The 23,065-nt window shown below is 48.2% G+C and overlaps 6 protein-coding genes across 6 annotated transcripts; 2 read left to right on the top strand and 4 right to left on the bottom strand.

Annotated features, from left to right (window-relative positions):
• Positions 1 to 1,117: 1,117 nt before the first annotated feature.
• On the top strand, positions 1,118 to 4,176 carry F4807DRAFT_438428 (MFS general substrate transporter). Its single transcript, XM_047999121.1, has 7 exons — positions 1,118 to 2,127; positions 2,198 to 2,258; positions 2,349 to 2,528; positions 2,628 to 2,699; positions 2,763 to 3,028; positions 3,112 to 3,479; positions 3,539 to 4,176. The coding sequence occupies exons 1-7, from the start codon at positions 1,724 to 1,726 to the stop codon at positions 3,856 to 3,858; spliced, it is 1,671 nt and encodes a 556-aa protein (XP_047851074.1). The 5' UTR covers positions 1,118 to 1,723; the 3' UTR covers positions 3,859 to 4,176.
• An 89-nt stretch (positions 4,177 to 4,265) lies between these two features.
• Positions 4,266 to 5,785, bottom strand: F4807DRAFT_438420 (RTA1-domain-containing protein). The gene is made up of 3 exons (XM_047999120.1): positions 5,445 to 5,785; positions 5,201 to 5,366; positions 4,266 to 5,067 (listed from the first exon to the last, which is right to left on the bottom strand). The coding sequence occupies exons 1-3, from the start codon at positions 5,734 to 5,736 to the stop codon at positions 4,638 to 4,640; spliced, it is 888 nt and encodes a 295-aa protein (XP_047851073.1). The 5' UTR covers positions 5,737 to 5,785; the 3' UTR covers positions 4,266 to 4,637.
• Positions 5,786 to 7,326: 1,541 nt separating this feature from the next.
• On the bottom strand, positions 7,327 to 8,844 carry F4807DRAFT_224439 (uncharacterized protein). The gene is made up of 2 exons (XM_047994097.1): positions 7,881 to 8,844; positions 7,327 to 7,805 (listed from the first exon to the last, which is right to left on the bottom strand). Exons 1-2 carry the CDS (start codon positions 8,558 to 8,560, stop codon positions 7,685 to 7,687), a joined length of 801 nt encoding a protein of 266 aa, XP_047851072.1. The 5' UTR covers positions 8,561 to 8,844; the 3' UTR covers positions 7,327 to 7,684.
• A 4,624-nt stretch (positions 8,845 to 13,468) lies between these two features.
• On the top strand, positions 13,469 to 16,703 carry F4807DRAFT_453317 (Xpo1-domain-containing protein; the record flags this gene model as incomplete). The annotated part of the gene is made up of 3 exons (XM_048000442.1): positions 13,469 to 13,480; positions 13,569 to 15,120; positions 15,178 to 16,703. 3 exons carry the CDS (start codon positions 13,469 to 13,471, stop codon positions 16,701 to 16,703), a joined length of 3,090 nt encoding a protein of 1,029 aa, XP_047851071.1.
• A 1,040-nt stretch (positions 16,704 to 17,743) lies between these two features.
• On the bottom strand, positions 17,744 to 18,462 carry F4807DRAFT_470026 (uncharacterized protein; the record flags this gene model as incomplete). The annotated part of the gene is made up of 1 exon (XM_048002777.1): positions 17,744 to 18,462. Exon 1 carries the CDS (start codon positions 18,446 to 18,448, stop codon positions 17,744 to 17,746), a length of 705 nt encoding a protein of 234 aa, XP_047851070.1. The 5' UTR covers positions 18,449 to 18,462.
• Positions 18,463 to 18,898: 436 nt separating this feature from the next.
• F4807DRAFT_438408 (peptidase) lies at positions 18,899 to 21,139 on the bottom strand. The gene is made up of 3 exons (XM_047999119.1): positions 20,840 to 21,139; positions 19,656 to 20,774; positions 18,899 to 19,584 (listed from the first exon to the last, which is right to left on the bottom strand). Exons 1-3 carry the CDS (start codon positions 21,009 to 21,011, stop codon positions 19,265 to 19,267), a joined length of 1,611 nt encoding a protein of 536 aa, XP_047851069.1. The 5' UTR covers positions 21,012 to 21,139; the 3' UTR covers positions 18,899 to 19,264.
• Positions 21,140 to 23,065: the final 1,926 nt, after the last annotated feature.

The raw sequence follows: 23,065 nt of genomic DNA, 5'->3' as shown, positions 1-23,065 counted from the left end.
CCATCGTTCTCCCAATTCTCCCTTCTCCTAATACGGCTACATCATCTCTCTTAGGGTGCGCCGCACGCTGTTCATCTTGGGTGGTCCACCCCCAAGTCTCCACTAAGAAACCTGCTTTAAATCTAGATCCAGAAAGATTCCCATTATATTAACGGCTCCTTTTATCAGTCGTCAATCGGTTGGTCGGAGGTTGGTAGACACCGACTCGATAGGATTCTTCATAAGCCTAGGCCACGCGACTCAGCCCGCTCTTACTGAGGGTTTCCTATTTCATCGTTCAGCTGAAAGGAACAACATCCGATACAGACAACACGGATAAAATTGCAAGGTTCGGGGCCGAAAGGTGTGCGTGCGATGTTAACCTACCTAACTACCTAATTGACCCGTCTAGGTGGGTAGATAGGTCTTTTTCGAATCGGACGGCGTATAAGTTAACCGATTTAGGATTAAGTACCTATCAATGTAGGTAAAATGTGGTTATTGCATTCTTGCTGCATCTTCGAATCCCATATCGAACCGTTTCAACTGTCATAGGTACATAGATGTCTCTTAGTACGCCTAAATAAGGCAGTAGCCCTGCCATACATCCCTGGATCTAGGTACTTGGATACTACCTACTTTGGTGGATATATATAAAATATGAGTTGTGTAGCACCAGGTATAAACGACAGATCTGACGATCTGAATCCCTTACACCATGTGTAACGAAGAGCCGCAATCGTACGTTCGCAGATTCATATTCTTCAATGCCCAATATCTAGCATCGACACGGCTACACGGTGACATCGACAGCTCGGTCCGGGTTTGTACAAGGCCCGGCAGCTGGTCGAACTTCCCTGCTTCCTTCTTTGTAAAGCTCCACCATACCCGTTAATTTGGGTCGGGTGGGTCTTTTTAAGGACCTGTCACAAACGCTTACTTATGGGCTTAATGGCTTGTATAGTAGCACTATTAGTATATGGATGTATGTATGTACATACACAGTAGGTACTATCCGCAACCTTAACCGGCTAGTGACTTATTCGGGATTGTGACTATTCAGCCATTGGCTCGACCGTGAATATCTTATGTCACCAATTTGGACAATACTTTCGACCATGCTGGACTGTGGTACTCTCCAACATCTCACACGTAAGACCCAATATTCTACCCCCATCACCAACAGATACCAGCAGAGAAATGCCTATCTAAGCTAGTACCCAGGTACTCATGAAGTTCGTGCCCGGACTCAAACGGCCACGGAGCACGGCAGCTGAAGAGACGGGATTCGGTAAGTTCCTTCTGTATCACATTGCATTGCATAAGAACCCTACATACCTGATAGAGGTAGCCTTAGGTAGCCTACGTAGGTACACAAGGGCGTTTGCTTCGTAACAATGGCATCGCATAATCCAAAAACGCGTGGAACCCCGAAGTGCCGATTCACTGTCAGATACATGTCAGATACAAATAAGAACCAAGGGCCGTTTCCGAAGACAAAGAAACCTATATATTGTCATATTGCCTACCTACATAGCTGCGTGGGTTACATCGACAGGAAAAACTCCGAGGGATAGTATCCATATCATACTAGGTATATTACATGCCTATCACTCAAGGGTCGCTGTGACCGTCCCATCTCAGCTTCATGACAATATTTAATACTCTCTCTTAAACTTTTCATCTCACCTTACAGCCTCTCCGTATACCTTTTTTCGTAGAGATTGTTACGCACCTCTCCACCATGTCGTCGCCGGAGGAGTCCTCTTCGGAGTCGTCCGCTACGGTGACCGAGCACGAGCGTGATGTCGAATCACAGAAACCTAGCAGTCACTTACCGTACTTCAAACGACAATTCGAACTAGACGGCGTTTCTCCTGCGGTTTTGGCGTGGAATTACAGGGGCGAAGGGACCGTCGAAGAACCTTTCGTAGTCGACTTCCTTCCCGATGATCCTAAGAACCCGATGAAGTTTTCGGAACTGAAGAAATGGTGTATCACTGCCATGCAGGCTATCGCCGTCCTTGCCGTCACTTTCGTCTCGACCGCCTATACGGGCGGCATCAGTGAAGTCATTAAAGAATTTAAGATCAGCGAAGAGGTCGCAATCTTGGGCGTCTCCCTATTCGTTATCGGATTTGCAATAGGGTATGTAGAAGCACTTGATTCTGACCCGCACGACCCTAGCATTGTTCACTAGCTAATGCTCTTCTCAAAGACCGCTGATATGGGCACCGCTATCGGAAATGTATGGAAGACAGATACTATTCTTCTTTACGGTATGTTAGTGGAAACCCTCAATCTTCTTCCTCATCATGTAGTGCTCCTTGATAGCCCACTATGAAGAGTTGCTAATGTAGTTACTGTAGTATATGGGTCTGACGGCGTTTAACGCCGGTGCGGCGGGATCCCCGAATATCCAGACGCTCATCATCCTCCGTTTCTTCGCTGGAACGATTGGAAGCTCGCCTTTAACCAATTCCGGCGGTGTAATTGCCGACATGTTCCCCGCTGCGAAACGAGGCTTAGCAACCGCCTTGTTTGCTACTGTACGTATTTCACTTAATCTGATACCTATGATCAGGGATCTAGGTTAAATCATATCAGAAAGGGGCAAAAATCCAAGAACTAATTCTGACCGTGTCTAGGCCCCTTTCTTAGGTCCATCTATAGGTCCCATCGTCGGCGGTTTTCTTGGTGTAGGGGGAGGATGGCGATGGGTACGTGGTTACAACTCAATCCTTCAAGGAGAAACATTTGTTGACTTGCCGTCACTGAAATAGGTTGAAGGTCTTATGGCTTGCTTTACCGGACTCCTTTGGATCATCTGTACTTTCGCCATCCCCGAGACGTACGCCCCTATCCTCCTCCGAAGACGGGCGGAGAAGCTGTCCAAGATGACGGGAAAGGTCTACGTATCCAAGATGGATGCTGGCAAGCCCAGGAAGACCGTGAGCCGCGAATTCAAGATTGCCTTGTCTAGGCCCTGGATTCTGCTCTTCCGCGAACCTATTGTTCTTCTAACGTCTCTGTACATGGCTATTGTATAGTATGTATTACCTTACCCCCCCAAGCTTATTTTGAGTATGATAAGGGAATATGAAAGAAGATGCTAACTCTTCCTGTTTTCAGCGGAACCTTATACATGATGTTTGCCGCGTTCCCCATCGTCTACCAACAATACCGTGGGTGGTCCCCAGGTGTTGGCGGCCTAGCCTTCCTGGGTATTGCCGTCGGAATGTTGTTCTCGGTTGCTTACAGCGTCTACGACAACAAGCGATATGCGAAGACTGCGGCTGCGCACCAGGGCAATGCCCCAGCCGAAGCACGACTACCGCCTGCTTTGATCGGCTCCGTACTACTCCCAATAGGACTATTCTGGTTCGCATGGACGAACGGTCCTAACATTCATTGGATCGTGTCTATTATCGCTTCGGCTTTCTTTGCCTCCGGTCTAGTTCTAGTCTTCTTAAGTCTGATGAACTATCTCATCGATTCATGTAAGCGCCGCACAAATTCCCACCAACTTGTATTAGAGCTGTATCTAACATGGAAGCAGATGTCATCTACGCAGCATCGGCCCTCGCCGCAAACTCCGTTCTACGATCCATATTCGGCGCCGCGTTCCCCCTATTTACGACTGCTATGTACAATAATTTAGGCATACACTGGGCTAGCTGCGTTCCCGCGTTTCTCGCCCTAGCCTGCCTGCCATTCCCGTTCTTGTTTTATAAGTACGGCGGTGCCATCCGGATGAGATGCAAGTATGCCGCCGAGGCGGCCGAGGTCCTAGTCCGGATGCGGACAGGGACACACCAGGGCGGACCGCCGCCAAGCGGAGGTCCCCAGGAAGAGCGAGAGAAGAAAGGGGAAGAATAGATTTTACAAAAGCTTGATTCATTTGATTATGACAGTCACGAACTCCGATAATCCGGATAATGGGTAATAGGGTTTCTCTCCATTAGAAAAACAAGGCGGTGAACTTTGGCGCATTTACAGGCATAGGTAAAACTTGGTAATCTTGGGCAATGGGTAGTTACGTCTAGATACCAGAAGATACACAACTCTTGAATATTAATTTCCTAATCTTTAAATATACCTAATGAACATACCACTGCGTTGACGCTCTCTTGAGCGATGCTCTTTACAGCCTTCATACGACTAGGCATATTACCGTATGTCATACCTAATTACTACACCTAGACGCGCCTGGCTTGAAACGTCCCTATCACGCATTTTCTCTCATCTCCAAGGCTCCTATCCATGCTATCAGGATAAGACTATATATATCCTGGAAGTTGATAAGTAGCATTGGCTAGAAATTGGTCCTAATAGAGACTGAGTTGCACTGGCAGCTTAGGGGAACCATGTGATGTGATTCTAGCATACTTTGAATAGCAGTTTAATATATCATTATATACAAGCAACAGCTAAGTTCCGTCTCATCTGAGATGGGCCCTTGGGCTCTGCTTCCTTGTAGTACTTTCTCGTCATGCTCAAGGAACGGAATTGTAAAGTTATCGTAGGAAAAGTAAGATACCTATCTATCAAGTGGTATGTATTAATAGGGTTCTCCTATGTAAGTCTTGGACTCGCCCCTGGTTTGCTAGTATAGATTCATATAACACCTAGTCATATTAAAATTAACTCTGACAGGTTTATTTGTTCTGAAGTACAATCCCATCTTCACTTGAGATCTCGGAGGCTTTGAATCCTGTCTTGGATGGCGAGAATATAAAACCGGGATGCCCAATGCATAATGCAAGAACGGCCAAGACAATGAGAACTCCATCAAGCGCAATGAAAAGGGGTTCGTTGTGGATCAGACCCCCAGTATACCCATTGCTCAGTTCAGCAACTCGGTATCCGCATCGTGCTAGAATAAGCAGAACCGCGGCGGTAAGAAATATCAAGAAGAGCTTTAAGCGAGTGCTGGTAATACCACGCGTTATTCTCTTTGAATATCGGATCATGTAGTCGGCGAGAAGGCCACAAAAGACGACCATGGAGAATACTTGGAAGCTTAGTCCGGCTAGACTTAGGTCGACTGCCGCCTGATTTTGGCCCGAACTCGACGTTGTCAGTCCTCTATATCACATGTTAGGGTTAGCAGATCTTATTTTATACGTGGTCATAGCTATTGGAGTTCAGTGGCGACGTTCAGAGAGGACCTCTAACGGATATCAGGAGCGTGGGCTGAGAACAGAGATGAGCTACGTACCCGCCAACACCTTGTAACGTAAGGGAAAATATATCGGATAAGATGAAGACAATATAGTAGAGCTTTGGTTTAATTCGAGATAGGGAAGGATCGAGATTCTGAGTGATCTTCGCCATCGTCACATAGATCGCCGCGGAGTAGAAGACGGGAGCGGAACCAATGCAAACTATCGAATACAAGGTTAGATGTGGGAATATATCGGTAAGAGGGCTGCATGTAATGTAACTAAGACGAAAGGACGTACTAATCTGCATCATGAATCCAGCAAAGCTGAATGGGTTATAGAAAAGCATCACACGTCCAGCGTAGCCGATTATCTCGGTCACGCACCCTACCGTCGTACAGCCTAGAAACCACCAGCTTTTCCAGAGGAACCCGAGGATACCGTGAATAAGTAACAAGGAGGAAAAGATGCAGATAAAAGCGATGCTGCTGGCGAGTGATGGACGGTATTGCAGCACAGACATCTCCAGGGGGCACAGGTCCAGAGTACATGTAGCATCTGGGCCAAAAGGTATAAGGGGTATATTACTCATTGTTGATTGGACTTTTCTATGGAGTAGATGGGAAATAGATATAATACGTGTGACTTTTTAGCTTGACGCATATCGGAACACTCATGCTAGGACATCGGCGCCCATTTATACCGTTCCACAAACGACGTCTAGACACATCAATACAAAAATACAGACCCATTCTCAACGAACCCGTTACGAGATTCCTCCGCTAAGAAGACTGAGTCTGAGCACAGCTACGATCAGATGCGGTATTCGTCATCGGGTGAATTCTGGGAGGAGTAAAGCATAGCCACCTAAGTATGCGATGCTTTCTGATAGACTCGGAGCAACGATTGTAGCAGACCAACAGCGATAGCCATAGACATTGTCGTTGCCTATACACATGCATAGGATGTGAGATATAGGCCAAGTATGGATCATCTGACCAATCACAAGAATGAAACCCTCGCATTCGCTTAGCGACAATAATTATCGTGTTTGTGATGATGACATGTCTATGGTGCACCAAGAAACCCGCGGACGGTAGGATTGCGTGTGGGATGATATAGAGCAATAGATATATGCGAATGCGAAAATGTATTAAATATTAGATATACCTAAGTCTTGTTACTATCGTGGTCTTCGACGGCTGGAAGCTTCCAAGGTTGTTTTTAAGGCTTAGCTGACATGACGGATAGGGCTGAGACTGTCGCACTCGCGTGTTCTGACTCATGCGACACATCCATACCAAGTAATCGGTAACCGTCGTTGGTTTCGGAATTGGAATTAACAACCGTTCTACCAAGTGATAAAAACGGGACTACAAAACCAGTAAAGTCAACTGAATACTGAGATCTGTTATACGTCTGGCAACATTAGCAGAAGATAGAGCTATCCTAGGCCAGGTTCTATCAAGTCATAACAAGACAGCAACAGCTTTTCCGGGACCAGAAATAGGTCGTATATGTGCGACATGTTTCGTTGTACTAAACCGGTGGATTGCAATAGCCATAGAATAAGATGGCGGTCATAGACAAGAACGAAATAATGGTAGTAATAGGTATTCTGGCTGAATAAAAACCAGATATACGGCGATGCTCTTTTTATTGAATATTAGAGCTGAAAAGACAATATCACTTAGGACTGACCTCGAATTTGAGAGGCATGATACTAGAGCTCGGCGAGTGCTTAAGCGTCAAGCTTTCACACTCAATGTAAGTGAACGGAGAGGAGAGTTCTTTGGGGTGCATCATTGACCGATCCTGATGTCTTCGGATGGGTTTGAGTAAGAGCATAGGTAACCATTCGGACAGTAAGGATGGTGAACTTTACGTGGATAGGGTGAAGCTAGAGGAAAGTTTGGTGGAGGCTTGTAGTGGTTCTGACGTGCAAATTAATCGTCAAATCCGCGCACTAACAAGAATTAAGGGGGAGAAAGGTATGCCGATGTTAGTTCCACGAGGTTTTCAGCAGCCCAAATGTGCGCGCGAAGTGTGACGTTACTCGCAAAATAACTGCAAAACCGACGGAGGGAGACAACAGCCAATCAAAGTGGCTACCACATCCACTAATTTCCCGGCCACGCGCAAGCTAACCGCGCCTCGCCAAGGTCGGAATATTCACGATGATCCCAAACAAGGATCGGAAATTACGCATCCAGGGGTCAAATTAACGATCAACCACACCAACAAGTCAAAACAAACACTCAACTCGCCTGGAATTACGTGGGGAAAACAGGTACCTAACATTCACGATCCGAAGAGAAACAAAAAAGACGATTGGGTTTGTTCGTTTCTAGAGCTTTGCAAATATGAACTCCGAATGAAGTTGGTTTTGTCGTAGGCATCCGAGGCCCATAAATACAATTAGGAATTAAGTACATATGCAACCGGAACCGTTACGTTCACGCCTCATGATTGCCACACTGAATTTGCCATATTATCCCGGCTTTGAATCATTAACACAGAAAACCAAGAAATTTGGTCGCTTAAGCGAAGAAGAGGGCGGCGGCACCGACGATGGCCGCAAAGAGGCCAGAGCCGGCGACGGTGGAAGCACCAGCAGTGGGGATGGGGCTGCCAGTGGGGTAAGAGGGAGAGACGGGGGCACTGGGCGGGTTTAGTTAGCCATTGGTTTGCTCAGATATAGAACGATCTTCTGTTTTGCGGGATCTAGGTACTTACGAGGGAGTGAACGAGCCGGTGGGGTAAGGAGCACCAGGGACAGAGGGAACACCAGTGCCGGCGGGGGCAGAGGGGCTGACCGTGATGGTCGAGTAGCTGACGGTGGTGGTGGGCACGCAGGTGGTGTAGGTGACGGGGATCACCGAGGTGGCGTAGCTGGGCTGCTCAGGAACCTTAGTGGTGGTAGGGTAGGGAGCAGACTCCGAGGGAACACCACCGGTAGGGTAGCCACCGGCGGGAGAGGACTCGGAAGCAGAGCTGGCGGGAGAGCTGGCAGCCGGGACGGGGACGCTCGCAGAGGGGGCAGGGCCGGTAGGGTAACCGGGAACGGTGCCGTTGGAGGGAGCAGAGCTGCTGGGAACAGGAGCGGGAATGCTGCTGCTGAAAGCGGGAGCGGAGCTGCTAGAAACGGGGGCAGTGGCAGAGCTGCTAGCAACGGGGACGCTGCTGCTGCTGGGGGCCGGAACACCAGCAGTGGGGTAGCCACCAGCGGGAGAAGTCTCAGCGCTGGAAACGGCAGTGCTGGAGGCCGGGTAGACGGTGCTGGAGGTCACGGTGGACCTGGCCGGGCAGTTGGTGACGGTAGGAGCACACGAAGTGATGGTCACGAAGTCGGTCGAGTAAATAGTGCTACCGGCCATGGCGGCGCCAGCGAAGAAAACAGCTCCGGTGAAACGCATCTTGAATATGTTTTGATATTGTACGTTTAGAAACGTAAAATGGTAGATGTTTGTTTTGGGAAGTGAAAAAGAATGTGATAAAGCTGCAAGCTTATAGCGTTGTGAAAGAGTGGACGACCGAAGTCAAAGCTGGAGTCAAGTGACTAGAGTTGCGGTGATGGCTTTTTGGCTGGAGAAGGGAAAAAAGAAGAAGTGTGGACATGATGGAGAGGCGGTCGAGTATTAATAGGATGACGAGCACAAAGGATTTCCCGAAAGGGGACGATCCTCGCAAGTTGGGAAATTAAACAGAATAGGAATCTCCATCGACCTTTGAGCTAGCGCGTCCAGGGCTGTGTCCAGGGACGAGGGGGTGGTTTAGGGAAGCACATCGGCGGTGGAGGTTGTGGGTTAGGGAGACGTTATAGACAACTGGGGTATGTCGAAATGGGCAATGGAAGTCTGCTCCACTCGGCTTGACAACTAATTTGACAACGGGAACCCCCCATTCCCTCTTGTCCCTTAGTTGCTTCGGTTGCTTTGAGGGCTTCGAGAAGGACTAGGGGGGGAAGGTTCCTTTGTGAGAAAGGACAAGAGCCGGTCTCTCAATGGGACAACCTGAGAATCCTCTGAAGAAAACAAGAAGAAGAAGAAGAAAAAAAAGGAATCTTTGGAATACTTCTCCCAAGCTTACCGACGCATACCTATTCCCAATTTTCCAAACTACTAATTTTGGTGGCCTCTCTTTCTTTTTCCTAGCATTTGCGTAGTACAATGGCTGAATGGCCATGCAAGACGATATCGTTTCAGCGTTTCAGCGAGCTAGGACCTAACCAAAAAGTGAGGGTGATGGATAGATCGATGACTGATTCGTAGACGGCGGATGCTCGCAAGGGTTATTCTCCGCAAAAAGACGACAATCATAGCCACTTAGAAGCTGGACTGGGATCTAAAATATAGCGGAGCCAAGTACCACCGAGAAAGCACTTTTAGAGGATCAGATTGGCTCTTCCGGACATCATCGGCAAACAAGCATTGATGGTGTAAAATGATGACATCCTGTCGTGTATTATGAGGAAGATGAGGCTAGTGTTTAATAGAACTAGCCGTTTCGCGTACATATGAAAGAATAGCCACAATAGGAACAAGACCCAGGCTGCCAGGATATAGATAGAATATCCTAGAAAAGAAAGTCGAAAAAGGTATCACCGCTTTGTATTTCCTAGCACTCCCGACGGCCGTGAAAGAAGCAGATTCGTAAACTCGCAGACTACATCCCAACGAAACTACGGCTACACTGGGCTACATAGTAATAGTGTAGCTGTGTACATAGGTGCGTTATGGATGCGCTTCCGATGATCTCGGAAGTTTCGCGTGCTAAGAGGAGGGAGTTGTTGGTAATACTAGGTAGGTAGATATTGAAAGTGGTGATACACGCACGCACATACGTACTATGCGCGATATGTGTAGGTACATTAGGTTAATAGGTGGGTTTTCCCCTGTGGCGCCCCGCCGACTCGTTCGTCCGATGTTTGCTCTTCAGGGTTCTCCCTCTCTCCCTTAAGCCTCTGTCGGTGGCGGCAAATCTGCGTCCCCATGCATCCCAGCGTTGCAAATGCCCACTAATGCAGGAACACAAATGTTCGCCCTCACCGGCAGCCCGGCAGGATCACTATGTACCTACCTACCTACATAATGCCAGTAGTATGGATGTATGTATTTGAAGAAACAGACGCTGGAGGCAAAATAGACGCCCGCCTTGCAATCACCTGATAATTCGCCTCAAACCCTCCTTTAAGTCGTCCAGTCGTCAACACCGTTCATTGGGCATTGGATCAATGGCTCATTTACAAAGTAATAGAAGTGACTGAGTGACTGACTCGTTTGGGTAACTGTCGAAACTGGGAGGGGGAGTGGCGCAGTTGGTAAAAGATAGTCCTCGACAATTTCTCCCTGACGATCCTACCCATGTGGATTCATCACTGGAGCTAAAGAGGGTCCAAAGGAAGCCCACAGTTTTTTACCTACCGAACAGAACCAACCGAGATAGAAATCGGGTCAAGTGCTTCGCCAAGACCATAGATTGATTACCTTCCCGTTCATACAAGTGCTCCTCCTGCGGGATTCCAATACTCCTGCTCTTAGTACTACGTATATATGTAGTAGTGTAGAGCAATTGCCTAGGTAGTTTATTAAGATATTGCCGTATATTTACCTATGCTTAAAGGCAACCGGAGGATTTTGATGTGATATTCGAATACCTAAAGAATGTTTGCACCTCTAACTCGTTTCGGGCGGTTCGGGCGAAGAGACAGAGAGCCCAGTACCGAGGTGGATATCGATCATGTCTCACCACTCACAACCAGACAAACCTATCAAGGGACAAATTCTACGCTGTGATGTATGTAAGGTGTCGTCATGTTTCTCGATCTGCATCCGTTGTACCTAATCCTTCGGTTGGCGCCAGCTAAATCTTTTGCTAGGCGAAACGTGCTTGGCTTTAATTAGAACGGTTTGAACGGTGCCGCGTCCTGCGTGTCTCTCTTGACATGTGGCTCGGCCAGTGTGCTCAGACCTTTAAGTGCCTGTTAGTTGCTCGCTTAGATGAGCTCGGGATCGTCCCCAGTTCTTGGGAAGAGCTTACTTTTCTTAGCAGCTTAGCAGCTTAGGTGTGCCTTGTGGGTCATGGAGTAAAAGGAGACCGTGATCTGCTTAATTAAACTTGGTCAAATCTCGGTCTTATTGTGCCTTTCCCCTACCGGATTGTCCGACCGATCCGTTGTTCAATCTCTTTTTATGAGCTGATGGATTGCTACTCTTTCATTTATGTCATATATGTCATGGCGCCTCCCCGTCTCTTGAACTACCAATGCCAAGCTTGGTTCCATGGCGACATGATCGATATCGTTTCTATCGAAGCTTTGACGAATCCACAAGTATCGAGATGTAGCCAGGTGAGAACCTAATCTATGGACGATCCCCTAATGATACAATTAGTGTGCGAAACTATCCAGAGCGACCGCAACCTTGGAAACTTGCGAATTTGGAGGTGCTATCGGGGATCTTCTAGCATCGCGGATCCGGCGTCCTAACGAAACAAGACCTCCCATTGAGCATATGCAAGTCCAGATGAGCGTTTCCTTCAAACGATTGTATACCAGAATTGAAGCGGTAAAAAGTGATGACGGTATACTACACGAATGGTCAAAAAGAAGCCCTGATGCTAAACGACAATATTGTCATTGACTTTGAGGCGATTCTAGCCTTTTGTTTCATTTTTATCGTCGTTATTATGAGCCTCATTGAACACGAGAGACATTGGAAGAGTTTTGGTGATCGGCTTGTTGGTACTGACGAACATCTGATAGCTTCCGTTTCGAGTTCAATACAAGTCGTTACAACCTAACTGCCTCACGGATTTTCCTCGAGTCTGAAATTAGGGATCTATAAGCCGAGTAGCCGGGCGTTCGAAGCAGTTTTCTGACAAAATCCACCGAATCGTTCCGAACTTGCACTGACGGAGTCCTATGAACCAACAATGGGTGGGCAACATTGCTACGTTCTGGTTCGACCATTCCGACGCCAGAGGCCCGGCGCGGTGTGATCAAGCAAGCCTCTCTCTCTCTATATATATATAGTGTGGTCGGTGATTTCAGCCTGGTACCCGTCAAAAGCTTGTCCGTTTCATGTCCGCAATAAGAACGATGATCGATTCGTGAGCCAGAATATTGGGGGCCAGATGCCGATACAACGTGCGTCAAGCCAAGATATCACAGAACGATAGGTTACTCCAGCCAAGGGGTAGTATGGGCAGATATTGTCCAGTCATTCATCTCCAATGGATATGTTGACTCGACGGGTTGTACAGAAGCGCAGAGACTCGGTATCAATCCATACTTTTTGGTACACCGGGGGCTTCCGACTCGCTGCCTCCTGTTTGGAGTGGTTGTGTCTCATTTTCACTCTGGACAATGGGCTCTAAACTCTTATCCCACCTCATTTATGTTTCTTGAGAATCATAGGTTTGAAGGTTTGAAGATGAGAATAAACTGATTCGACTAGTTCCCGCAGGGTTCCAGGATGGATTTCGAATGATGGCTTGGTCTAGCGGTGTGCCATATTAATGAACAGCTGCATGCGGTTGAACGGCTCGGTCGAGTTTCATTGATCTGGAGATGGACACGTGGAGGTCTTTTTGTCACATGCATCCGTGATATTCCCCTATGAAAAGGGGATACTATCAAGAGCGTGAATTCGGTTGGCGTGTATTTTAAAGTATTATACATCCACGATATCCTGGTACCTGATATTTTGATAGAGGTCAAGTACTACTTAGAGGTAGGTACATATGTTAGACTAGATTAGACTAGATTTAGAATGACCGAGGCATCTTTTCGATTTTCGCATATCATATTTCCAATTTCATATATTTCGGTGTTATATGTATTTAACGCATTTGTCTTTCAGGGTTATTGGGATTTTGCAAATGACCGGGCTGACCGCCTGCCTAAAGTTTACGTGTAGAACGGTTTAACGCTAAATCGAGTAGGTGGGGAGATGAGCACAGGTGGGATGCGGGCAGGCACAATGAATGCCGTCTTTTTTTTTATGACTGAATTTATACCTATTTTTGAACCTAAAAAAAAACGTCGACTTTATCAACCTATCAACTTATCAACCTCGTTTCGATACCGCACACGATCACCGCTATTTGTCCTTGAACTGCGTCGTACCCCATACCTTTCAGAGTCAAATCATAGTTGGAAAGTCAAACATCATTTGTACCCTCTTTCACACCGACCATGGTCAAGCAGCATGCTGCATGAATCTGCAGTTACCCCATCATCGTCGTCGCCGTTTGTCATAGTTGGTACTTGATATACACAGCTTGGGCACAGTTGAAGGGTTTGGATCCAGCATCTTAACAAGATGGAATCTCAGGTATATTCCATTTCTTTATCCCATCTGCCTATCTGCCTATCTGCCTGTCTATTTCTTTCCGTGGAAACTAATTTACGCCTCGATCTAGATCGAGAATGCCATCGAGATTGCATGGAATCCTACCTCCGACCAAGCCCTAAAAAGTCAAGCTTTTGATTACCTAAATCAGTTGCGTGCCGATCCACAAGCATGGCAAGTTTGTGTCGGCCTCTTCACTAGAACCCCGAGGCCGTCTGAGGTCGTCCGACTTGTCAGCCTCGAAATAGTCAACAATGCCATCCTCGTGCAGTCGCTCGACACTGGGAGCTTACTCGGCCTTAGAGATGCCCTCCTAGGATACGTGCGATCCACCTATGGCACCAGCCAGCCTTCCCAGACAGACTCTTCTAGCTTACAGAACAAACTCACTCAAACTCTTACCCTACTCTTCGTCTCCCTCTATAAACAGGGCTGGGAGACCTTCATCGATGACTTCTTAGCTCTGACAATTCTCCCAGGGAGTGGCCAACGCGACAATGTCGCCGGTGTTATTCTCTACCTGCGCATCCTTGGCTCCATCCACGACGAGATTGCCGATGTCCTCCTCGTGCGCCAGGACAACCAGGCTCGCGGCCATACCGAGTTGAAAGATCTGCTGCGGGCACGCGATGTCGGGAAGGTAGCCCAGTCGTGGCAGGATCTTCTTGCCCAGTACGGCAATCAGAACGACGGCATTGTTGAGATGACCCTGAAGGTTATTGGTAAATGGGCTGGCTGGATTGACATATCTCTTATTATCAATGATGGTATGCTGAGCTTGATCCTCCCGCTAGTCGGCCGCTCCAACGAGTCCGGCGGTGAGGACAAGGTCCGTGATGCCGCCGTCGAGGCCTTTACCGAAATCGTCGGCAAGAAGATGCGTCCAGCTGACAAGACGGAGATGATTTCGTTTCTCAACCTACAAAACATCATATCCCAACTCATCGCCAGCCCTCCCTTGAACGAATTCAAAGGAACCCCTCAATATGACACCGATCTAGCTGAGGCTGTCGCCAAATTAGTCAACACTGTTATGGCCGATATAGTCCGAGTTTTAGAAGACCGGTCGACTGACGATACCACTAGAGCTAAATCGAACCAGCTACTCCACGATTTCATACCTCTTCTATTGCGATTTTTCTCCGACGAATATGACGAGATCTGTTCTACTGTTATACCCTCCTTGACTGACGTCTTGGCCTATTTCCGCAAGCTCTCCGAACTCCCCGCTTCCTTTTCCGAGACGCTGCCGCCGATCTTGAACGCTATTATTATGAAGATGCGCTATGACGAGACCTCCTCTTGGGGAAGCGAGGACGAGCAGACGGACGAGGCAGAGTTCCAGGAGCTGAGAAAGAGACTCCAGGTGCTCCAGAAGACCGTGGCGGTGGTAGATCAGAATCTCTACGTCGATGTCCTGTCGAATCTCGTTGCGAATACTTTCCAAACCCTAGACGAGCAAGGTTCTCAAATGGATTGGAGAGACGTCGACCTGGCTCTACATGAGATGTTTCTGTTTGGAGAGCTTGCGATGCCTAATCAGGGGTTAGGGGCCAAAAACCAGGCCTCACCAGTTGCATCCGAGAGACTCGTGGCGATGATGACCAAGATGGTACAATCCGGTATGTCAAATTCTTAATGCCTAGTCGAGTTGCTATACTAACAAGAAATTCAACTAGGAATCGCAAATTTCCCACACCCGGCGATCCTATTGCACTACATGGAAATCTGCGTCCGTTACTGTGCCTTTTTCGAGAGTCAAAGTGCTTTGATAGGTCAAGTTCTCGAGAACTTTGTGCGCCTTGTCCACCACGAACACGTCAGGATCCGTACACGTTCATGGTACCTATTTCATCGCTTCGTGAAGCATCTAAGAGCACAAGTAGGCAACGTAGCCGAGACTGTCATCCAATCGATCGGGGATCTCCTGCCCATCCACGCGGAAGTACCGGGGGAAGATGCTGACGACGACATGTCTTCCGATCAGACGGACAATTCAGCAGATGCTGTTTTCGCTAGCCAGCTTTACCTATTTGAAGCCATCGGTTGCATTTCTTCCACGGCTTCTACCCCCATCGAAAAGCAAGCACTATATGCCCGCTCTGTTATGGACCCTTTATTCGCCGACATGGAGCAGCACCTCCCTAGGGCCAGGGCCGGAGATGCTCAAGCCATCCTTCAGATCCACCACATCATCATGGCTCTGGGCACGTTGGCGCACGGTTTTTCAGACTGGACACCTGGTGCGAATTCTGCGAATCAGCGACCACCTCCGGCAAAAGCGCTGTCTGACGAGTTTGCCCGGGCCGCTGAAGCTATCTTGATTGCGCTTAGCGAACTTAACAGCTCGTCCGAAATTCGCACTGCTTGCAGATCGGCCTTCTCGCGCCTGCTTGGTGTGTTGGGGTCTGCTGTACTCCCACAGCTCCCTCAATGGATTGACGGACTCTTGTCTAGAAGTTCGTCGAAGGATGAAATGGCCATGTTCCTCCGCCTACTCGACCAAGTCGTTTACGGCTTTAAGACGGAAATCTACGATGTCCTCAATCAGTTACTAACACCTCTATTGCAAAGAGTATTCGGCGGCCTTTCGGAGCCAATCAACGGTACTGACGACGAGATCCAACTGGCAGAGCTCCGTCGTGAATATTTGACGTTCGTCGTTGTCATCATAAACAACGATCTTGCGGGAGTCCTGGTGTCAGAAGCAAACCAGGGCTTTTTCGAATCGCTCATTAACTCCATTCTCGCGCTTGCTACAGATATCGGACCCAGTTCAGGGAATCTCCCGGCCAGCCGTCTATCGTTTGGGTTGCTTGCGAAGATGGCCGGTGTCTGGGGCGGTCCGGATGTGGCCAACATATCGGCAACTCCGTCGGCCCCTTCCGGATCCCCTTCGCCTGTCATCCCCGGGTTTGACCAATTCCTTATCGACAGATTTCATTCCGTATGCTGGGATGTCCTGCGCGATCCGCAGTTCAACCCGTCTTCGGATGCCCAGGCTAGGCAAGTCCTCCACGAGATCGCTGGGCTGGAGCAAGCTATATACCTCAAGACGGGGGAAAAGTTCCTACAACATCTTCAGTCCACTCTCTTCCCCGGCCTCGGCACCGATGGAAATGAATTTCTGCGGGCAATGACTACGGCTACGGCCAAGAAGTCGTTCTCGGAATACCTACAGGGTCTGTTGAGTAATTCGAGATAAACGACATGGAGAGTATAAGGCGTGGTGGCAGAGAGATGATACCGCGATGGTAATCTTCTGTAATTGCATAAACGGGAGTTCGGTTCAACAATACCAACCACGATTTTGTTGATTAGGTATTTGTCTACCCATAGATGAACGTAGGAATTGGTCTTAAGCCATGGCAAGATGCCATCGGCAAATGAATAAAAGACATGAGGCAAGACTCTGTTTGTCCTGCTTTTTAATTTCATCCTTGATGTGTGCCTACGTACGGGTGAATATCAAATCCTAGTTTTTAAAGGGCCCAAATAGACGCTATTCCCCATGCCTACCCTCGGCGCCCAACATTTAAACCCCAAAATACTCACGATGTATACTTATCAACCGTGAAAATTTGGCTATATATGACGAAAGTACCAGCACCTGTTCATGTCCAGAAAACCGAGGAGTCTCGAAAATAAACATCATATGATCTCACCTCCTTGATCCTGAGAGTATACCTCTTAGGTTCTCGTAAAACGTACCAGAAAGAGAAACAATCAATATTATCGAAATAAAAGCAATCTTAGAATAATTTAAGGGGTTCATCCGTGAGTCTGCACATCCCCCTTCACGGAGTTGAATCTAATTCGTAACCAGCAAGTCTAACCCAATGGCATGAGCGTTGACGAACTGCCATACCCAGCGGCTCCTCAGTGTGAGCTCATGCTCGACCTGCTTTCACTTCGCTACAATGTCCCTCAGTAATATGCATACAAAGGTACCTACAAAATCATCAATACCACGAGTAAGCTTATGTGCTAGAAAGTTCCCCTTTAATCAAAGCCAACGTAGCCTAATCATCTCATAGCTGAACGTCAGCTTGCTTATCCTCAAACCCTATTACCCCCCCAATAAACCAAGAAATTGTGGTATACATATGGTAAGAACCAGGCCATGTAAGAAGAGCAGTTAGACACATCCCCGTTATCATGAAATGTTCTTGAGCCTTACTTCCTTCAGACGTGCTGTGTATTTGAGTTTCGGGTGTTTCTAGCCTCGTATTGGACGCAATTTTGCTATTGGTCTACCTGGGGCCCTTGTGAAGTCGAATCAGGACTGCTAGTCTCTGTCTTGTCTGTCTGAGGCGACGGAATCAATCTCATTCCTTCGTGTTTTCTGCGCTCCGAGGCTTCATGGTAAGATACAACTCCACGAAGCCACTTTACGTGTTCAGGTCCCTGGTAGTGGTAGCGTCCGGTAGAAGGGTGTCGGAAATCGTCCAGCACCTGGATGCTCTCTCGCATCTGGCATCCCATGAGATAGTAAAAGTGGAAGGGACATATCACATGGGTGTCGTGAAGCACGGGATTGGGTCCGCAGAACGAACAGGCCTGGTCGTCGTAGGTGGCGCGCGGTATGACCGCCACCGGTGGCGTAGCGTCAGGGTGCGTGAGGAAGGGGAGCATGTCTTCCGTCGTCACTAAGGGGTGGACATGTTGGCATTTCCGTCGAGGCCAGTTGTTTGATGCCAGGATCAGATTCTCGCACGCCGTGTATTCGTACGCTTGCCCCCTGACAGCGACTCGGCGCGGAACCCCCGTCTTTTGTGGCACGTGGGTGTTGCGTCTAGCGAGTAGCCAATTCAGATTCCAGCTAAACCCACCGTCCCACAAGCCCAAAGACCGGTGTGCTGGCCACGGTCTCTGGGTACCATTGCCTAGCATTGGGGGTGGAGGATGATGTGCTACCTGGTTAAGCGGAATCATGTCTGAGGCTTGCATAGCTGAGTAGCAGTTATCGACTTCCACGTAATAAGAAATGGGAGGATAGCGAAGGAGGGGCCGCTCTAACTCTTGTCTTGAAGTGACTGCTTTCGAGCGACCGAGTCGCTTACTCGAGAGAAGACTCTGCCGACTTCAAATAAGGTATGTTGAAGTCCTTAGCTGATAGATGAGATGAGATGTAATTTTCCAAAAGGATCATGAAATACAGGTTCTGAGCAAGGCTGGGGGGTAGGAGTAGAGCAAAAATATGGGAGTATATGTACACGTCACCCTCGCTATGCTATCGACCTAAGCATTGAATACAAGGAGGGTAACCGTAACGATTATGTACCAGATAGAAGTATTGACCTTCACCTACGGCGAACCGCTCGGTGAACACAGAAGAGAAGTCTAGAGGGTGAAAGAATGGACAAGGCCTGTTAAAGAAAACGGGATGTAGTATTTATATGATAATTCGAGAAAAGGCGCTGCCAGAGAGAACTAATTTTATTTACGGTTCTGCTACTGAGATTTATATGATAATTCAAAGTATGATCTGACTATTGAACAATGATAATAAGCGACAAAAGTCTTCGATGGCAACATACTTAGAACTCTATATGCAATGGGCGTCGGCTATAATGCCCACAATCAATTTTAGGATATCTCCTATATACTATAGTTTGATCTGTGTATTTGTGGCGGCATCTTAGTCTACATACCTAGTTATATACGAGCAATGAAGGTTCCAAGATGGAACTATGCTGCTGCCCTACCATATACAACCCATATAGGCATATCTAATAGGCTTCGTTTTATGCACCGGTATCTAGTTTAGTCAACGAGGATTCTCGACTCTAGATCCGAATAGTGTGACAAATATGCACCGAATAGCTTGATCGCGTGGTCGACGTCGTAGGTGCCTCCAGTCTCACGAATACTATGCATACTCAGTTGCGGATTTCCCAAATCTAAAGTACGCACGCCTAGCTTCGCAGAAAGCATAGGCCCAATCGTGCTGCCGCAAGACGAATCATTCCTGACCACAAAAAGCTGCAAGGGAACGCTCGCACGCTTTGCCATCTCTTGTAGCAGTACAATTCCCGGAGAGTTGGTGGCGTAACGCTGGTTGGCATTAATCTTGATGACAGTACCTTTAAAATAGTTCAGAGTTAGAGTTGAAGTTTAGGTGGCATTTAGATTTCCAAGGGCGCGGTAGACTTACCCTTATTCATCTCAGGCTGATGATTGGACTCGTATTTGCCCACATAGTTGGGATGAACCGAGTGGGCCATATCGGCCGAGACAAGAAACGAGGCCGCCATCGTCTGCTCGAAAGCAGTGGACAGATCGATGTCAGGATCCGAACTGACGTGTTCCCAAGACTTATCAGATGCGGAATCCCCGTGACGACCACCGGCAAGGATAGACAAACGGCGAACGACAGCGGGCAGAAGATCTGAGTTAGCGCCTTGGGCCGAAGTCGAGCCGATCTCCTCGTGATCAAAGCAGGTGATTAAACGGATGCTGGTCTCATTGTCGAGACTGACGGAGGAAATAGACTCTATGAGTCCCATCACACTGCAATAAGTCATGTTCAAGTTATCAAGCCTAGCTGAGTAAATGAACTCCTCGTTCAAGCCGCCAAGGCACGACTTCTGCACATCATAGAGCACCATCTCAAAATCGACCACATCCGAAACCTGCACCCCCGCGTGTTCAGCGATCAGCTCGATGATGTACGGGTGGTGGCGCTCGGTGATCTCTTTGAGTGGCTGGAAGGTTTCGTTAGGTCCCGCCTCGGAACCGGATGTCTTAGACGTGTCACTCTGGCCTGTCCTATTCAGCTCGGCAGCTACCATACCAGCAATCGGGAAGAGCTCGGTTTCCTTGTTGGGGTCGAAACTAGACGAGCGGTCGAGATGAATAGCGAGGGTGGGGATGCGAATGATGGGACGATCGACCTTAACCAGCTTCTGCGCGAAGTTCCCCTTTCCATCCTTGACCAACACACGACCAGCAATGCTCAAGTCTCTATCGAACCAGGAATGCCAGATGCCACCTCCGTAGGTCTCAATGCCGACCTGCATAAATCCGACTCCGCTCTTCTTGCTCACGGGCTTGATACGTAGACAGGGCGAGTCTGTGTGGGCTCCGAGCATCGCGATAGGGTTTCCGGGCTTCCACTTGGCACCAATTGCAAACGCTACGATGGTAGAGCCATTTCGGGTCATGTAATATTTACCGCCGGGTCGGAGAGTTGAGGACCAGTTGTCTCTCTCTTTAATTGGAGAGAATCCGGCCTTCTCTAAACGTTCAATGGAAGATTGAACCGCATGGTAAGCTAGAGGCGAGGACGGTTAGTTGAGAGAGACCGGAGACATGTGTTCAGGTGCTCGTGGGTCATACGTGTGGGAGAGGCATTAACAAAGTCTAAGAAATCTAGAGCGGATTTAGGCGGCGCCATTTTGTAGGAAAGGGAGCTGAACCAATGTTTTATCAAAGGTGAAGCAATTCGAGGTGGAATGGGAGATCGAAAGTTGCGGAGAGATATCGAACCAAGGTGTATCATATACACCATGGAGATTCTGGGGAGATGGGAGAAGTCTACTAGCTGTTAGCCAGAGATGTTTAATCGATATGAGGCGAGAGACAGGTCAACAATGGCAGTGTGTATACATCCATACCTAACAGGTAGGTAGTTTGAACATGGAGAGTTGAAGACCCGAGGTTTGACACCTAGCAACCCCATCTACGATATATGACTAATCATTGAGCTAGTCTAATCTAGGTCTAGCCTTTACATACTGATCTACCGGAGCATCTAAAATTCTCCACCATCCCACCTACCGAACTTAGCTTATCTTATCCGCTGTAACAGTGTCACAGGCAGCGTTACGGTGAAGTCAAGATCGCCTATCCCTGCAACATCGAAAAATTTAAGCTTGTTCGTTTAATCGGATATGTACATAAGTACCTACCAGTACATACATAGTAGTATGACTTGTACCTACATATGTATGTATGTACTACATACTACTAAAGATTTCAGTGATTTAATTCAACTACCTAGTAATTCAATTTCAACCTTTGCCCACATCCGCATCCACATCCAGATCGCAACATCGTATTATCGTCTTATAATCGGCAATAACATTTGGATAGTCGAATTTTACCGTTACAGCTCTGTCACTCAAGACTTACCTCTTGCTTGGTATGCATACGTACATATATATACATATATATATATATATTCAACATTGAAACGATCGAGGTGGCAAGTTGATCAGACTATCACGTACGTTGGGCATCTCTCAGCCCGTCCCGGCACCTGGGACAAGACCTGGGTCTTTCAAGAAGTGGACGCACACGTAGGAATAGCCATTGCGTGCATTCCGCGCATCGCGTATGTGTCGCATACGGTAGTCTGGTAGGTACCTAGTCATTCTGGAATTGGGAGAATGGGAGAATGGGAGAAGGATGATAGATGTTTCCCTTTCCTCTTCTGGCCGACTTGGGTGCACTGTGATGTATTGTGTGCTACAAACATTGGCAAATAAGTAAGGCCGCCAACTAAAGCTGGTCGACAAACTGAGCTGGGCAAATGCAATCCGACGTATTGGGATGGATCGGGCGCTCGCCACACCCACCGCCCGCATTTCTGCAGGATGAGGTGGCGTCCGGATTGTCGTCAAGGATGGGCACCATAGGCCACAACAGGCATATTGCCTAGTAGACACACCAGGCACACCGTACCTACCTATCCAAAAATCTCACCCACCGCCAACAGAGAAAACCTGGAAACGGCGCACCTCCTTTCTGTGTCAAGATAAGGTTGTCTTGCGAGACAGAAGCAACAGTTGAACATCATCCAGGCACCAGATCTTCATAGGTAGAGAGGGAGAGGCGAAGAGCTCTAAAGGCCTTAACAACCTTGGAAGCAAGCCTCTTGGCTACCAGGGCTGTTTCCTGTCCGCTTTTCCATTGGACCCAGTAAGCGAAAGGGACGAGAAAAAAAAGGCACCCTGCGGAGTCAGAATTCTAAAGGCTAAAATAAGATAAACCGCTGTCAGGGCCAGGGACACCTAGTCCTAAATAACCTCTACTAGAACTGCTAGAGCACTTCTAATTAGACGCTACCTCAGATGAGAACTTAAGAAGATCTCAAGGGTCCTTTAAATCTGATCTCCTCATCCATATCTTCGGGATGCTCGAATTGTTTGCTCGCCCACGCCTTTGTCACGCCTTTCCTCCGAGATCACGGTCGACCACGTTCCTTTAATCTTTCTGATGGTAAGTACTAAGGTAGGTATATATCTGTCGCACATAGCCCTGCAAGCCCTGCTTGGTCGCGGGGTCGTCGTCTGACTATGTATGAGGTATTCTTTACGGAGGGATCCGGATGATATCCAAGTTTTGGGCTCCTTTCTAAATTTCGTCCAGGCGTCGAGGCATCTTACTACGGCAATCCGCCCACCCTTTTTCGTGCTTCTGTCACGATTCCTGATCAAAGTCCACATTACGAACTTTACTTCCTCCTTTCGCGTTGGGGGGGGGGGGGGGGGGGGGGGGGGGGGGGGGGGGGGGGCGGGGGGGGGGGGGGGGGGGGGGGGGGGGGGGGGGGGGGGGGGAGCG

This window comes from Annulohypoxylon truncatum (genome assembly GCF_022578515.1).
Source record: "Annulohypoxylon truncatum strain CBS 140777 unplaced genomic scaffold F4807scaffold_33, whole genome shotgun sequence".
Classification (NCBI taxonomy): Eukaryota; Fungi; Ascomycota; class Sordariomycetes; order Xylariales; family Hypoxylaceae; genus Annulohypoxylon; species Annulohypoxylon truncatum.
Note: the sequence above shows the minus strand (reverse complement) of the source record. Positions and strands in the feature narration are given on the sequence as shown.

Bases quoted from the DNA above. Each gene is read 5' to 3' on its own strand.
- F4807DRAFT_224439 (XM_047994097.1), bottom strand. From the start codon at position 8,560: ATGCGTTTCACCGGAGCTGTTTTCTTCGCTGGCGCCGCCATGGCCGGT. The intron at 7,806-7,880 runs GTAAGTACCTAG...AAACCCGCCCAG, and splicing joins ACCGGCTCGTTCACTCCCTC to TGCCCCCGTCTCTCCCTCTT.
- F4807DRAFT_438408 (XM_047999119.1), bottom strand. From the start codon at position 21,011: ATGGTGTATATGATACACCTTGGTTCGATATCTCTCCGCAACTTTCGA. The intron at 20,775-20,839 runs GTATGACCCACG...CCTCGCCTCTAG, and splicing joins TGTTAATGCCTCTCCCACAC to CTTACCATGCGGTTCAATCT. The intron at 19,585-19,655 runs GTAAGTCTACCG...ACTATTTTAAAG, and splicing joins TCAGCCTGAGATGAATAAGG to GTACTGTCATCAAGATTAAT.
- F4807DRAFT_438428 (XM_047999121.1), top strand. From the start codon at position 1,724: ATGTCGTCGCCGGAGGAGTCCTCTTCGGAGTCGTCCGCTACGGTGACC. The intron at 2,128-2,197 runs GTATGTAGAAGC...CTCTTCTCAAAG, and splicing joins GTTATCGGATTTGCAATAGG to ACCGCTGATATGGGCACCGC. The intron at 2,529-2,627 runs GTACGTATTTCA...GACCGTGTCTAG, and splicing joins CAACCGCCTTGTTTGCTACT to GCCCCTTTCTTAGGTCCATC.
- F4807DRAFT_438420 (XM_047999120.1), bottom strand. From the start codon at position 5,736: ATGAGTAATATACCCCTTATACCTTTTGGCCCAGATGCTACATGTACT. The intron at 5,367-5,444 runs GTACGTCCTTTC...TGTATTCGATAG, and splicing joins TGGATTCATGATGCAGATTA to TTTGCATTGGTTCCGCTCCC. The intron at 5,068-5,200 runs GTACGTAGCTCA...CATGTGATATAG, and splicing joins ACGTTACAAGGTGTTGGCGG to AGGACTGACAACGTCGAGTT.